Genomic DNA, 15,190 nt, shown 5'->3' with positions numbered 1-15,190 from the left:
ACATGAACGCACTTTTCAAACAGAAGCTTGTAACGCACATGATATCAGTCACAGCATATAATGACTACTAAAAATTACAAATTATATATAATTTTCTTTCAAATAAAAGGAAAATTGAAAGTGAGTTGAATACAAGCAGCTCTAAAAGATTTTAGAATAGTTCTGCATCCTGAAGGCGCTCCGCCTGTGTTTGCGGTGTTGCTTTGACCATTTAAACATGCTAATTACACAAACAAAATGTTTAGCGTACTGTCTCTGAAAAATATCAACCGTGATTGATCAGCCTTTATTTTTGTATTGTAGACGTTATTACTAGGCGAAGCAAAATTTGCTGAAATATCCACGACCTAGGCTACAGTAAGAGCGCATGGTTTATCTGTCCATCAGATTGAGTTCGTTACTATAACAACAGTAGATCAAACAATCAGTGTAAAAAATTTAAAAAAAACTTTGTCGAGATCACGAGAAAATTAAGTCGTTATAACGAGAAAACAACTCTCGTTATGTCGAGATCACGAGAAAATTAAGTCGTTATAACGAGAAAACAAGAAGGAAAAAAATAATAATGCATGGCCGCTTAGAACTTCCGTAGCAATTTGATAATGACTGGAAAAATTACCTAGAACAAACCTTAAACAAATGTGCCTTTACCTTGATCTGCAATTTGAAACCAGCCTAACAGACAATGCATATATAAATAAAGGGAAGCACAGCAGGTTTATTTCTAATCTGGACTGACAGTGAGTGAACTTCTGTTTAACAGCCTCAGTGACAACTGACATTATAAGAAGGGCAACTGTGAAATGATCCAGGGCTGTTGTTAAATTGAATAGGTCAGGAACAAAACTGTTATGTGGGAAACTCAGTAGCCCAAACCTCTGTAACACCCATGAAACAGACCAGCATAACCAGCTAACCACCTTAGGCCAGTTTAAACATGGTTTCATTCAATTTCTTAGATCTGTGGGATGTGAAAGAGTGTGTACTAACAGCATTTCTTCTCTTGACCTCTGGGTTCTGATTTCTTGGCTTCAGCAGAACTGGTTGGACCAGCCTCCTGCTGTACCCATGCAGACATACTGAATCTGACAGACTTCATCACTCACTTACTCTTCCTGCTGTAAAAACATTCCTGCAGAGAGTAGAGGTGGAATCAGGACAATATACGCAGCCTACGTTATTGGTTTATTAAAAAGAGCTAACGACAATTTAAAGGGGTCATATGATGCTTTTTTAAAGATCATTATTTTGTGTATTTGGTGTAACAGAATATGTTGACATGCTTTAATGTTCAAAAAACACATAATTTTTCAAATACTGTACATTATTGTAGGTCCTCAATGCCCCGCCTCTCTCAAACGCTTCGTTTTCTACAAAGTCCCTCCTTCCGACAAGCGCAGTCTGCTCTGATTGGCCAGCTGACCCAGTGCATTGTGATTGGCCGAACACCGCAAGCACTCGTCGGAAATGTAACGCCCCTTACCATAATCGCGAGCTTCATCTTTCAAAATAAATGTAAAGACAGTAATCTCACACACACACGATGTGCAAAACTCTGCATTCGAACAGTCAATAGCAAATACTTCAACTAATAATAACAGTAGCTGATTCAGAAGCGCCAGATTGTCATAGCAAAGTCAGAATTACCTCTTCTCCTAGGTTCACGAAACGGTCGTCCATAAAATGCATTGCTGTTCTGTTGTAAGTAATCTTAAAGATTCCTAAATGCATCTACTTCTGGAAGGCCAAATAAAGTGCTTTTGCTTTCGCCTAGAAACACACAGCGTCTCCCTGACATGCTGCTTCAACACTAACTGCGGTTACTGAAACCACGCCTTCTTTCTTTGCGTGCACATTTGGGCGGCATTATGCAAATATTTCCACATAGTGAGGTAGATATGTGGGGGCGTGTTAGAACGAGCCGTTTTAGGGGGGCGTGACAGAGTCTTAACTTTGATAAAGAATATCTCTTTGGTTTTGAGACTTTAGTCTTTGCAACTTCAGGGATCTTATCTATGCACAATCAGCTTGTAACACTCCAAAGAGAAAGGAAAACTTGAAATCGGATCATATGACCCTTTAAACCATTTTCTCCTCACAAAATGCTCTATTTAGTGACACTGCAGCGTCTATTCTTGCCACATCGTCATTTTCTTAATGACCCGCAGCGCTGTAACAATAAACGTCGCGCTACATTGTAACAGAGAAGAGGATGCTGAGGATCATAGTAAACAGTAGCCTGTGCGGAGGGTTTGCCAGCAATCAGTCATTACATCATAAAATGAAAAGATAAAAAATAAACACATGACAAAGATACGTAAAACGTGAGACCTTACTGTTTCCAAATGGTTGTCCCTTCAAGCTCAGGGGGTCTGTATTTCATTCCGTCTCCACCGGTCCTGCCGGCAGGTTTAATGTGTTTGCGCAGGGTGCTGTTGCTTCTGTCGCTTTTGCACTTGATGACCTTCCATAGCAACCAGCGCCAAGCTCGTGAGTGAAGGTGTGTCTCGACGGCACTGTTTACTTACCGTAATACCTGTGAAAGCATGACATCGCGTCCTTCTGTGAAGTGAATAGTAGACTTTCAAAAAACATTACAGCGTGCTGGTAATTTTGATTCACCTCAGTGACTCGACTCTTTTGAATCATTCATTCTTTCGATTCCTGAACGGATTCGATCAGTGACACTTTCATCGTTACATCTTAAAAGTCACAAACAATTTTTATAAAACTATAGAAAAAGACAATAACAACATAAACAAATAAGAAGTTTTAATAACGTCCATATGTCATTTTTACACAATCAAATTTCTTGTAGCATATTTCTTATTTGCTTTCATTTAGTTCACGAATTATCCAGTGATTGCTGTATAAACGTATAGCAGTAAAATCACAGAACCCTCACTTTTCTAATTATGATAAATAAATTAAAAACAAAAATTAAGAAATACGATTTTTGAGTCGTCAGTAAAAGTACATTCACAATACTTCACTGCTGTTAAAATTTTGTGTGTGAAAACTCCCCCCACCCCAAACTCAAATATTTTGTTAAGGATTAAATGAGGAAGTTTCTTAGAGAAAGTTGTGTTTATTTGAATACAATGCCAGTAAAAGGTGCTCCCTCCAAGAGATTCAGTGTGCAAGTTTTTCAGTACCCTTTACTAAAAGCTCAGAACTTTCATTTCATTACCCATTCAGCGGTTGACAAATCCATGTCTCATAAATAGCTTATTTAAAAAAATGTACTGTTATATGCACATAGTGGTTCTGTTTTAAATGGTTGCTTCCAGACCAGATAATACGCTTCCAGAGGATACATTTATGGGAAACAGCAGTCACTAATTGGAATATAACAGCAAGCTGTTAAGTAGTTACAGTAAGCAAGTGCATCAAGAAAGCAAGTGTGCTTTATGGTTCTACAATTCAAATACGAGCTCAACAAAAACAGCTGAGCTGAACACAGGTTTGTTGGACTGGCCGAAGGCACAGGGTATGGAAAAAAAGTCATGTATTAGTTTGGTCAGTAGATTCGCACAGTTTTTAAAAGATAACTTGGTCATCTGGTAGGTTGTGCACAAGCACATTTAAGAGTCTCTCTGGCCTCAGTGTTAAGACGCTGGCAGTGTAAAAGCAGCACATCAAGGTTTGATCTTCCAGAGCTGTTAAAAAAAAAGAAAACATGATGGATTTTGTTAAAGATTGCATGTATATGTTATACTGCTGTGTGATAAAAGTCATATACTACAAAGAGTGAGCAGCTCCCACTATGCTGATAACAGGAAGTAGTACAGATGCAGTTATGACTTTAGAGTCATAAAAACACAGATCATCAAGATCAATAACTCCAGACATCTGCATGTCAGCGGGACAATAAAACAGACCCAGGATACAGGCGGAGATAACCACTATGCTTGGTGTGCAAATGTTCCCCTCACCCGGATGTTGAACCCTAGTAAATCGCTGACGGCAGCTGAGAGAGCTGACAGGATGACCACTCTCGTGATATTGTAGATCAGAGGGTTCACCGTCAGACCCAGCAGACGAAATGGAGTGTCCAATTCCTGAAAGTAGCAAATGATGGTCAATGCAAGCCTGAAATTTTTTATTTTTTCCCGATGAATGGCAATTTTCTGATGGCCTTACTTTCAGTAATTTTGTGGCCAGCCTCAGCACATTGTTCACTATGTTCAGCTGATCCTTTTTGTTGGGTTTCTTCTCCATCTTAAGATACAAGTTTATCTGAAACAAAAAATGGCTAACACTTTACAGTATTACAGTATCCAACTGCTAACATCAGTTACTTACACCAGTTAAAATGAACGAACAATGAAAATACTTATAAAGAATTTGTTCATCTTAATGTTAATTTCGACATTTAATAATGCTAAATATCTTTAGCATTATTATATATTGCAATTCTGAGTTTATATCTCGCAATTCTGAGAAAAAAGGTCAGCAATTACCTTTTTAATTTTTTAGCCAGTAGCGGAAACAAGCTTCTATAAACATGAACTAACATTAACTAATGAACAGACGCATTTTCATTAACTAACATTAACAAAGATTAATAACCACTGTTACAAATGTGCTGCTCATTGTTAATGTTAATGAGAGTCAGTACATTCACAAATGTTAACTAAAGGGAATTGTTTTCAGAAAATGTAACGCCAAACACAAAACTCCGCTTTAAGCAATGCTAGCGCCATTTATTTGCACATGCGTAGTGCGCACTTATGAATGGTTCAACTTCACTTGATTCTGAATAATACTGCCTCTTTGTTCTGTGTGGCTAGGGGTGGGCGATATAGCAAAAATATCATATCACGATTTTTTCCATGAAAATCTCGATTAATGATTTTATCATGATTCTTTGTGATTTTGGTTTTTACTATTTTGCAAATTGTCTGAGCAGTACAGCCAAACTAATTTCCCTATTTTAAAAACAAAGCCTTACAAAATAGAAAATAAAAAACAATGGGAGACATTTAGGCCAAAGTGGGCGTTATATCTTTGAAATAAGAACAAAGATACACATCACAAATGCACATAATATACAAAAAAGTGCTTTATTTTTCAGGTACATTATGTGTATTTAGCAGAAGCATTCAGGAAATTGAATTAACAAATATAAAAATAACACTATATACATGTCACTGTATAAATTATACATTTATTCTTATTAAAACAACTGTATTAAAGTTCTTCAGTCTAGAGCAGTGAGTGATTTTTCTCTGTGCTTTTTTTTTGTTTTATTAGCATTAAAGGGATAGTTCACCCAAAACTGAAAATTCTGTCATCATTTACTTGCTTTTTAGTGTGTGTGCGCTTCAGGTGTACGCGCTCAGAAAAAGCGCATGTCAGAACAGCACTATGAAATGTTTAACCGGCTAGGCTTTAAAGTGTGCAGTGTCCCAAGAGTGTAACTCTACCACTGAGTTATAACATTTGATGTGAATGTATGTGGCATTGTACAGTATATTGAGACGGAGGCGCCAGAATTGCTACTGATAGAATGTGCGCTGTAGCACAATAGTACAATATTTCTACGTTATTTACGATATTTATGCGACACTTTAATCGTCCACGATCAAAAATCGGATATCGCACACCCCCATGTAAGGTTGAGATTTTTATCTCACCTGTTCAGTCAGAAGCACAGAAGCGTTGCTGTACTTTCGGTTGGTCTCAGCTCCGAGGGTAGCGAGGCGTAGGAGGAAAACCATTAGAGCAGCACACCAGACCATCAGCTCCCAGTTGGTCTCTGAGTCCAGAAATGTGTGATGACAGTGCAAAAGCTGAAACACAATACCAGTTATCTTTGCTTTATTAGACAGTCACATTTTCAAACTGTGAATAGATTTACTAGGTGCAGTAATCTGATACTTTAGTTATCCTAATATAAACGATTGATATCAATTAATTAATTTGCTCAAAAAGATGACTTTATGGCACATACTACCAGTCAAAACCACATTTATACTTACTACTATTCTTACTAAATCCAAATGGCAAAAAAAAAAATCTAAAAAGTTTGAGACAACCTAAGTGACAGTGTTATTCTAGTATTATTTATATATGAACTGTAATTGTTTTAGCAAACAATAACAACACTGCTAAGTTATAATTCAAGTTAAATGTCACATTTATCTTCAAAGGTACAATGGTGTCTTTGTAGGGTGGGATTATAGAAATAGGGTGTGTTTCTATGTTTCAGAACAAATGACATAAAAGGTACAGCATATATGTAAATAGGATTAGATTTTGGGAAGGCAAACCTTGAAAAGGTCTAAAGGTCAAAAACATTGTATGATAGAACAACAGCTGACCTGGGCACAGATGATGAAGGAAATAGACAAAGCCAGGAGGAAAATCGATTATACAATGACATCGACGGATCGCTGAGGGCCTCGTCTCTGTTAAACAGAACAGAGAAATTAAATTAAATTGGTATCTTCATGTAATGTCAACTAGGTACACGTATCTTTAAACAGGACTATACAAATGTCACTGCCTGCAGAAACACTCATTCACTGTCATTTGTGCTTACATAAACAGACTGGTTAAGCTAGTTGGATTGAAAATGAAAAGCAACCAAACTGCTTTGGTAAAATGTCTTAAAGGTGAAATTAAATATTCAAAATATGTTATGGGTAAAAATCTATATTATTTTGTCTAAATACATTTAATATATATATATAAACTAAAATGTAACCATTTAAAATGCTACAAGTGAATTTAAGAATCACAACATTGTTATATACAGTATAAAAACTGTACAATTTTGAGATGTACTAAAGCTTACATTCAACAGTGTTATTAAATTATTAGAGTAAATTAAGAGATTAACTTCATGTGAGCATTAGATGACAGCAAAGGTAAACTAAATGTAAAAATAGAAGATTTTATATCTATGAAGATCTGTCAATATATAAAAAATAATACTTAATATCAGCCAAAAAAAATTCTATAGTGCATCCCTAATGTAGTGGGAAGATGATACCTTCAGGAATGATCGAAGTGAAAGCCACATCTTGATATTTTGCACTTTCTTCAGCCGAAAGTGAGGAATCTCAGATTTTTTGGCTTTGCGTGCGGACGTGATATGACTGAAGAGTTTCGCAAATAAAAGGCGCTGTAGATGACATCACATTCGTTGAGAACAAAACATCCTGTTTAGCTTTATAAAGATTTTGTGGTACTGAGATTTCAACAACACTTTACAAAGAAGTTCACAATTATATAATGACTGTTAATTTATGCAACTTGAAATTTAAAAATGTATTAGCATACTGAATCGAACAAATGTAAAATTAACATTTTAGCCTAAAGGTGGCAACAAACAAACGTTAATAACGCATTTATTACAAACACTCCATAACATCAAATTTATGCCAAGGCATGTTCATATTCACCTGTTTATACGTCCTCTCAGCCACACACATCATGAAGAAGAAAAGTCCAGAGAGGAAAACTCTTTCCGCTGTGGTGATGATGAAGAACGCATAGGACATGCCACAAGGCGGCCCGATGACCACTGCGGGCAGTTCCTCAAGGGAAACAGAATTGAGATTGCCAACATCCAGTTTCTGTGCCAGTCTGAAGCAGTAGGGCAGCAGAGCCAGTGAGGCGGTGACCAGACTGCCGAAGAGCAGATAACCCATCCCTTGTTCAACCACCTTCACCTGGAAACAGAAAACCTTCAGCATGATTTTACAGCAACAGCACCGACCTATTACTTTCCGGGTCACTTAGCTATGACTCAAAGAAAAATACCAATGCAAAACTCCAAAACAGTCAATGTTCAAATGCTTACAGAGGAGTTTACACTGAATTTGAATATAATTTGTGTTTAAAGAGGAAGTCAACAGTTCTCTTCTCTTTTTAAGCAATTTAAACCACTAATGTAGAGATAAACAGGGCAGAGAAAGAAGGACTTTACTCGTGTGAGAATGATACCACTGATCTCCAGCACAGACATGTCAGCTTTCTTACACTCTCCCTGCTCCCAGATAATGGCACTGACACGGTCTTTGGAGGGGTGACAAGCCTGCAGCCATGAAAACTGGTGCTAAAGGGAGAAAGAAATCATGCGTGTCATTCAAAGTGCAGAGATAGAGTATGATGTTTGGGGAGTCTGTTAATCATAAGAAAGAGATTAAGGCCAGTTGCACACTTTCAATGGTTAATCCAGGGTATTCTGTGATGAACATGGTTTTAGTTTTTTTTTAAATTAAATCGATTTTGAAATTTTTGGGGGATGTGAAATTAAAAATGTCAAGGGGGTTCAAATGTCATAACATCATAACGAAGGAAAAAAAGTTATGAAATTCTTGTGAAAAATAAAAGTATTGCAACATAACCTTTTTTAACTGTGTACTAATATTCAGAAAATGTCATGAGGTCAGGCTAACATGCAGGAAAAAACATAAAAAGGAAATGTTACCACAGAGAGGAGCCATGCAGACCCTTATAACTGTGTGTCAAGTTCAATGCGTTTCCTAAAATATCAGAGAAATTGCCCACAACTTGTTATAAGTGTTTATCCATCTACGGAAATGACACCATGGAAATTAAATAATGCATTTGCTGTTGCAGTTTGAGAATTTTCTTTTTTAAACACAGACCTTGAAAGTATCTATACAAACGGTTCCTTAGGTTAAAGGAATAGTTCTCACCATTAGGCCATCCAAGGTGTAGATGAGTTTCTTCATCAGAACAGTTTTGGAAAAATTTTGCACTACATAATCTGCTCACAAGTGGGTCCTCTGCAGTGAATGTGTGCCGTCAGAATGAGAGTCCAAACAGCTGATAAAAACATCACAATAATCCACAAGTAATCCAAACCCCTCTAGTCCATCATTTAATGTCTTGAGAAGAGAAAAGCTCTGTTTGTACGAAACAAATCCATCATTAAGATCATTTCCTGCCAATACACCAAATACCAAAACACTAAATTGTGCATATTTCTTGTCATTAGTCTGTCAAAACATCTTTTTCACTGGAAAAAGCAATATTATGGAGAGAGAACATATTTTAATTTAATTTATTTTATGGACGGAATAGTTTAAAGATTAGAAAATTATGATACATTTTTTGTTTTAATTTAAAAACCAGCTTTCTGCTTCACAAGATGTTACATGATGGACTGTGGATTACTGTGATGTTTTTATCAGTTGTTTGAACTCTCATTCTGACGGCACCCATTCACTGCAGAGAATTCACTGGTGAGCAAGTGATGTAATGCTAAATTTCTCCAAATCTGATCTGATGCAGAAACAAACTCATCTACATCTTGGATGGTCTGAGGGTAAAGTACATTTTCAGCAAATTTTCATTTTTGGGTGAACCATTCCTTTAAGCGAGGTGTGAAATTCACATTAAACTTATTAACGCAACCCACCTGCGGTAAGGCTTCATCCTCATCACTAGTCAGAGTGATGTTAGGCAGAGGGAGGGAGAGGTTAGGACTGTGAGGCTCCTCCTCTCCACTTTCACTGCTTCCTGTGGAGGCGGAGTCAGGGTCATGTAGAAGCTCCTCCCATAACATATCATCTGTGTCAGAGGCTAGACGTGAGCCCTCTGAGGGCCGCAGAAGCTTGACTTCACGTGGAAGCACTGGAGCATCTGTTGGCTTGCCGTTATTCTTTCCCTGTATGCATTCACGCAACGGTAATGAATATTCTGAACTATTTTACAGACATTTACCTTGGTTTTACATAGATACTCACATGAGTTTGGGGTGGCAGATTGTTCTTGGGGACGTTGTGAAGTCTATTCCTGAGCGCTCGGGCATATTTGGGAGGTGCTGATGAGAAGAGTCTCTCTCTTTGCAGCTCTGCTTCATCTGCTTCTTCCTCACTGGAGAGATCTTCAGAAGCCCCACATGGAGGCCTCCTCGGGGGGTTCTGCAAAGCCCACAGGATCTCGATCAACACAACCATGAATGTTCATGGTACTTCAAAATGTACAGTTCTAAAGAAAGTGTTTTACCAGTCTCTTCTCTGATCTGTAGAGTCGGTGGTTGTCTTCAAGTTTGAGTTCTACTATCCCTCCCCCTCTGCTGCTCTCATCCTCAGACCTCTTTGATTTTCTACTCTTCCTCTGTCTATGAATAAACACCAACATAATTTCAAACATGACACAAATGGAATTACATCAAAAGAATGAAACTGACCGATCAAAAGCCAGGACCTATTCATTTATATCTGTTATAATATATAAAAGTAATATAAAGTTTTAAATTTGGTGCCTGTTTTGACACTGGGGTCAATGACATAACGCATTTTTTGTGTTTTGATCAATTCATTTATTCAAAAATACATTAAAATGTAATCCATACATACCATCACTTGAATACAACTCTTCCAATTTTTGGAAAATAATCTTTTTTTTTAAATATATATAATCTTATATTACTATTATTATTTTAAAACTGCTTAACTGTGTATTAAGATGAAAAAAAAATTAGGTCTGCCAACCCAAAGTCATGTAGATATGATATGATATCAAGATACCGCAGACCCTAATGTCCGATCAAAAGCCAGGACCTATTCATTTATATCTGTTATAATATATAAAAGTAATATAATGTTTTAAATTTGGTGCCTGTTTTGACACTGGGGTCAATGACATAACGCATTTTTTGTGTGTGTTGATCAATTCATTTATTCAAAAATACATTAAAATGTAATCCATACATACCATCACTTGAATACAACTCTTCCAATTTTTGGAAGATAATCTTTTTTTTTAAATATATATAATCTTATATTACTATTATTATTTTAAAACTGCTTAACTGTGTATTAAGATGAAAAAAAAATTAGGTCTGCCAACCCAAAGTCATGTAGATATGATATGATATCAAGATACCGCAGACCCTAATGACTGTTTACCAAGGTCAATAAGTCAGATTATTTCACCTTTTTATGGCATGGCAAGGTTAGTTCAAGTTCTAAAATATAATGTGGTGCGACTCTTAAAAAAACAAACAAACAAAAAAAAACTAATAATATTTATGAATTAATAATTTTTAAAAAAGCTAAAAGCTCATTTAAAATGTATTTTAAATATAATATTTTTTAAATACAAATTTTAGGACGTTCACACACATCAAAGTGTAAGAAAACATGTTATTACTTTTTACTCAATATTACAACACAACATTTTTAGAGTAACTAAATGTAAACTTTACATAAAAATGGTTTAAAGTTTTCCAAAACAACATGACACCAACATGAATACAATAAGTACATTTCTAAAATCTTGGCACATGTGTTTTAAACTAGATATTTCCTTCTCTTTATTGTGGAGACTCTTATTTGACACACTAAAGTGTCAGCTGAACACTGGCACTACTGATGAAACTGCAAGCCTCGCAGAACATTAGATGTATTGGCCATTTGATGAGAGAAAAAAACACTTGGTCGTTTATGGCTCTGAGACAAGTCTGTCTCTCACAAATCTGACACAGCAGTAGCTTAACCTTTTCCTGCGAACAGGGCTGGCCGTCCGACTGGGGACAGGGCTGTTGTCCGGGCTTCTGGAAGATTCTGTGGATACTATTTGGCAGTGTACTGTACCCAACAACAGCATGAGACACAATGGACCCACAACCTCACTGGCACAGGCTGCCGGTACCTCAAAATACAACACAGCTCCTGCCACTGCAATGAACACAAATCCATCAGCTCATGATACCATACTGAGACTTTTCATTTATTTTAATTCATTTCCAAATGACACTGAAGGTTTTCAAAAGTATTATCAATAAACCACGTGTATTATCTCTCAACAAAATCTGAAATATTCAAAGAATGATCAACGAAACTATGCGAAAACACTCAAATGCATAAAATATGTGCACGTGACTGTGCTTTGCTGAAAAGAAGAAAAACTGCATACCTTGAAGAAAGTACAGAACTAAGATGAGGGTGGAAATGCTTTTAGATGTAACTTGGATCCACCACTGAAAGAAGAAAGGAAAGAAGAGGACCCTGACCAAGCCTTTACGAGTCAGAGCGGTCCAAGGGCTCTCTGGTTTGGCCTTGCTAAATGTAGAACCTGCAGTTGTAAAGATACTAATTTAATTATTCAAAAGAGCTGTTAGTTGCCTTAACGTACAGTGACATTTTTAAATATGTACACTATCATTCAAAAGTCTGGGGTCAGCAAGTTTTTTGAAAAAATTAAATTAAATAAAAAGTCTCTAATGCTCACAAAAATCGCTTAATTCTATCAGTAAAATACAGTAAAAACAGTAATTTTGTGAAATATTAAATTTCAAAATAACTGTTCACCTATATTCTTTTATAATAACTAAAGGAATAACATAACTGAGGGAATAAAATTGGATTTGAGATTCTTTGATGATGATAGAAAGATGAAAAGAACAGCATTTATTTGAAATAGAACTCTTTAGTAACATTATAAATATCTTTACTGTCTTTATAAATGTCTTTTTGATCAACTTAATGCATCTTTGCTGAGTCAGTGTATTAATTTCTTTCAAAAAAATCTTAGTGACCCCAGACTTTTGAACCGTATTGCAATTTGACTAAATTAATTAAAGATATACTTGGCAATACATATACTTAAGATAATTATGTTTCTGTAAGTAATTTACAGCGAAAATAGTAACCCAGAAGCTCCTGTGTGACACATCATACTTGATTATCTTTAGTTTACTTGTATATGTGATTATGTGTCTTCTTATTCAGATTTAGGTAACATTACATAATTTAATTATATAATATTGTCTGGTTATAAACTGTAAAATATTCATGCACAAAAATCCCTTGCTGTAATGCCCTAAACAATGTCACTTTCGCAACGTTTCTTTTGCTGCCTGTTTTACAGCATATTTTTACATTTAAAGTATAAGATCTGATCTGATTTTACACCCTATAACAATTACTGATACACACAATAGATTCAGACGTCAAACATGAATGTTAACTCACCTCTCACTAGGTCAACATCAATGAGGTCTGGCTTGATATGGCCAGTCTTCTTAGGTTTGCTTCCAAAGCCCTGTTCATACGGAACAGTTTCACAAGTCTGACTGCATACATTTTGCACAATGTTAAAAACCACATCTATGCTGCAAACACAAACTGCCACTGTGCCACATACCATGAGCTCAGTCTGTTCCAGTGACTTTTCCCAAATCTGCTGATCATAGGCTCCAATCTTTGACACAAGATCATTAGAGAACTGTCAATCCCTTTCTAATCACAATATGCATTTACTGTAAAACAGATCTAGTAAGGCTCACCTTTTTCTGATACCATGCTATTCCTGCCATTTTTTTTTTAACATTAGGTCAGGTCATCTCAGACGATAGGTAGTGCCAATCACAGAATATTTCATTCCTCGAGAGAGTCAGACATACAGGTCATGTCATCGCTTACAGTAAAAAGGAGACGCCTGTTCTCAAATTAAGGTATGTTACAGACATAGGAAGCGACTTATCAAGTACAAATAAAGAGAGCGGCTGTGTTTCAAAACCTAGTGAGCTGCCTACCTAGGCTGCATTTGGTAAAGACCGCTACAGGTAAAGTTGCATGCTTTTAGTTCTCGGGAAATATAACAATATTAAACATACCTGGAGCCCACTGAACAATATCTGGCTGTGATTCCTCAGCAGTTCGTGTTGAGTCTTGTCAACATTTTCAGATGTTTATGTTGGAGCTGAAACAAACCTCGCCCCCCTACAACAAGAAAACTATCTGACGCCACATCAAAAACATCTCATTAAGAAGTTAAAACAGCCGTCTAAAGTTGTGAGCTAACTATATTTACTGTCAAACCACCCTGTCATTAATTCGGTTAAATCTCATCGACGATAAAATGAACTTCTTGCAAAAGAGAAGTGATTGTTAAAGTTCCCACTCTCATCAGCGCCTGGCAGAAACGACAAGTGTGTGAAGCAAGCGACGACAACGACTTATGCAATGTGAATGGCGGAACTACATGTTGCACAAAATAAACTTCAGTAACTAGTGTAAAACGACAAAATAAAATAAAGTAACATAAAATAAAATACAAAACGAAATAATTATAATAAAAACAGCCCTAGTTAAATTTTGAAGTCGAATGTTCATTGAAACTCATGGAATGTAACATCTTTGGTTGGAGTATAATGTGTAAATGCTGATTCTTAAAGGGGTCATATGATGCGATTTCAAGATTTCCTTTCTCTTTGGAGTGTTACAAGCTGATTGTTGCAAAGAATAACGTCTCAAACTAAGACTCTGCCACGCCCCCCTAAAACGGCTCGTTCTAACATGCCTCCACATATCTACCAATCCTGTGTGTGTGTGTGCCCGCGCGCGGTGTGTGAGAGAGAGAGAGCGCGAGAGAGAGAGAGAGAGAGAGAGGGATACACGGATTCACAACAACAATTCAGAAAACATTATAACAAGTCAGAAGACACAACGACAAATCCGAAAACAAATGAACAAGTCAGAAAACACAACTGCACCACTGCAGCTGATGTTATACAGCCACTTTTAACAAAATGTAAATATACACCCCGTATTTTTTATTCCAGAGTAAGGGCAATTCATACAATACATTTAAACTGAGCTACTTTAATACCATCTCCGAACTTTCTACCACGACTCTGCTGTTCTTCGGCTGGTTCTTCCTGTATACGTTGATTGACAGATGTCTCGTCCAGTCAGCGGTGAGTAATCCCAAACCAATGGCACTGTCTCAAACTATACCTACCTCTTCCGGTTTGTCTGATTTGTCGTTGTGTTTTCTGACTTGTTCATTTGTTTTCGGATTTGTCATTGTGTTTTCTGACTTGTTATAATGTTTTCTGAATTGTTGTTGTGCTTTCTGAATTGTTATTTTTGTTTTTTAGACTTGAATTTACATTTATAATTTGTTAGTTTGTTTTCAGAATTGTGATTTGCTCTGCACTTCTCGGCCACCGTAGTTCCCCTTTCGGGCTCTGTCTTTACATTTATTTTGAAAGATGAAGCTCGCGATTATGGTAAGGGGCGTTACATTTCCGACAGTGTTAGGCCAATCACAATGCACTGGGTCAGCTGGCCAATCAGAGCAGACTGCGCTTGTCGGAAGGAGGGACTTTGTAGAAAACGAAGCGTTTGAGAGAGGCGGGGCATAGAGGACCTACAATAATGTACAGTATTTGAAAAATTATGTGTTTTTTGAACAT

General features: G+C 36.6%; 1 protein-coding gene and 1 pseudogene across 1 annotated transcript; both read right to left on the bottom strand.

Moving 5' to 3' along the window:
• Positions 1 to 1,096, bottom strand: part of LOC107556398 (6-phosphofructo-2-kinase/fructose-2,6-bisphosphatase 2-like) — a 13,385-nt pseudogene extending 12,289 nt beyond the window's left edge.
• A 1,664-nt stretch (positions 1,097 to 2,760) lies between these two features.
• Positions 2,761 to 13,940, bottom strand: LOC107551520 (putative homeodomain transcription factor 1). The gene is made up of 17 exons (XM_016233176.1): positions 13,607 to 13,940; positions 13,277 to 13,373; positions 13,135 to 13,191; positions 12,963 to 13,032; positions 11,905 to 12,063; positions 11,486 to 11,666; positions 9,991 to 10,105; positions 9,729 to 9,905; positions 9,401 to 9,649; positions 7,940 to 8,068; positions 7,413 to 7,682; positions 7,001 to 7,132; positions 6,327 to 6,413; positions 5,640 to 5,795; positions 4,144 to 4,239; positions 3,936 to 4,061; positions 2,761 to 3,659 (listed from the first exon to the last, which is right to left on the bottom strand). The coding sequence occupies exons 2-13, from the start codon at positions 13,304 to 13,306 to the stop codon at positions 6,375 to 6,377; spliced, it is 1,608 nt and encodes a 535-aa protein (XP_016088662.1). The 5' UTR covers positions 13,307 to 13,373; positions 13,607 to 13,940; the 3' UTR covers positions 2,761 to 3,659; positions 3,936 to 4,061; positions 4,144 to 4,239; positions 5,640 to 5,795; positions 6,327 to 6,374.
• Between the last annotated feature and the right edge of the window lie 1,250 nt (positions 13,941 to 15,190).

This window comes from Sinocyclocheilus grahami, unplaced genomic scaffold (genome assembly GCF_001515645.1).
Source record: "Sinocyclocheilus grahami isolate Dianchi unplaced genomic scaffold, SAMN03320097.WGS_v1.1 scaffold2.1, whole genome shotgun sequence".
Classification (NCBI taxonomy): Eukaryota; Metazoa; Chordata; class Actinopteri; order Cypriniformes; family Cyprinidae; genus Sinocyclocheilus; species Sinocyclocheilus grahami.
This window is presented reverse-complemented; position numbering and strand designations above follow the sequence as displayed.

What these genes read in the sequence shown, in the direction of transcription:
- LOC107551520 (XM_016233176.1), bottom strand. Translation starts at nt 13,306, where the DNA reads ATGGCAGGAATAGCATGGTATCAGAAAAAG. An exon ending in ACAGATCAGAGAAGAGACTG is followed by an intron (nt 9,906 to 9,990) that starts GTAAAACACTTT and finishes TGGGCTTTGCAG; the next exon opens with AACCCCCCGAGGAGGCCTCC. An exon ending in AGGATGAAGCCTTACCGCAG is followed by an intron (nt 8,069 to 9,400) that starts GTGGGTTGCGTT and finishes TTCTCCCTTTAG; the next exon opens with CACCAGTTTTCATGGCTGCA.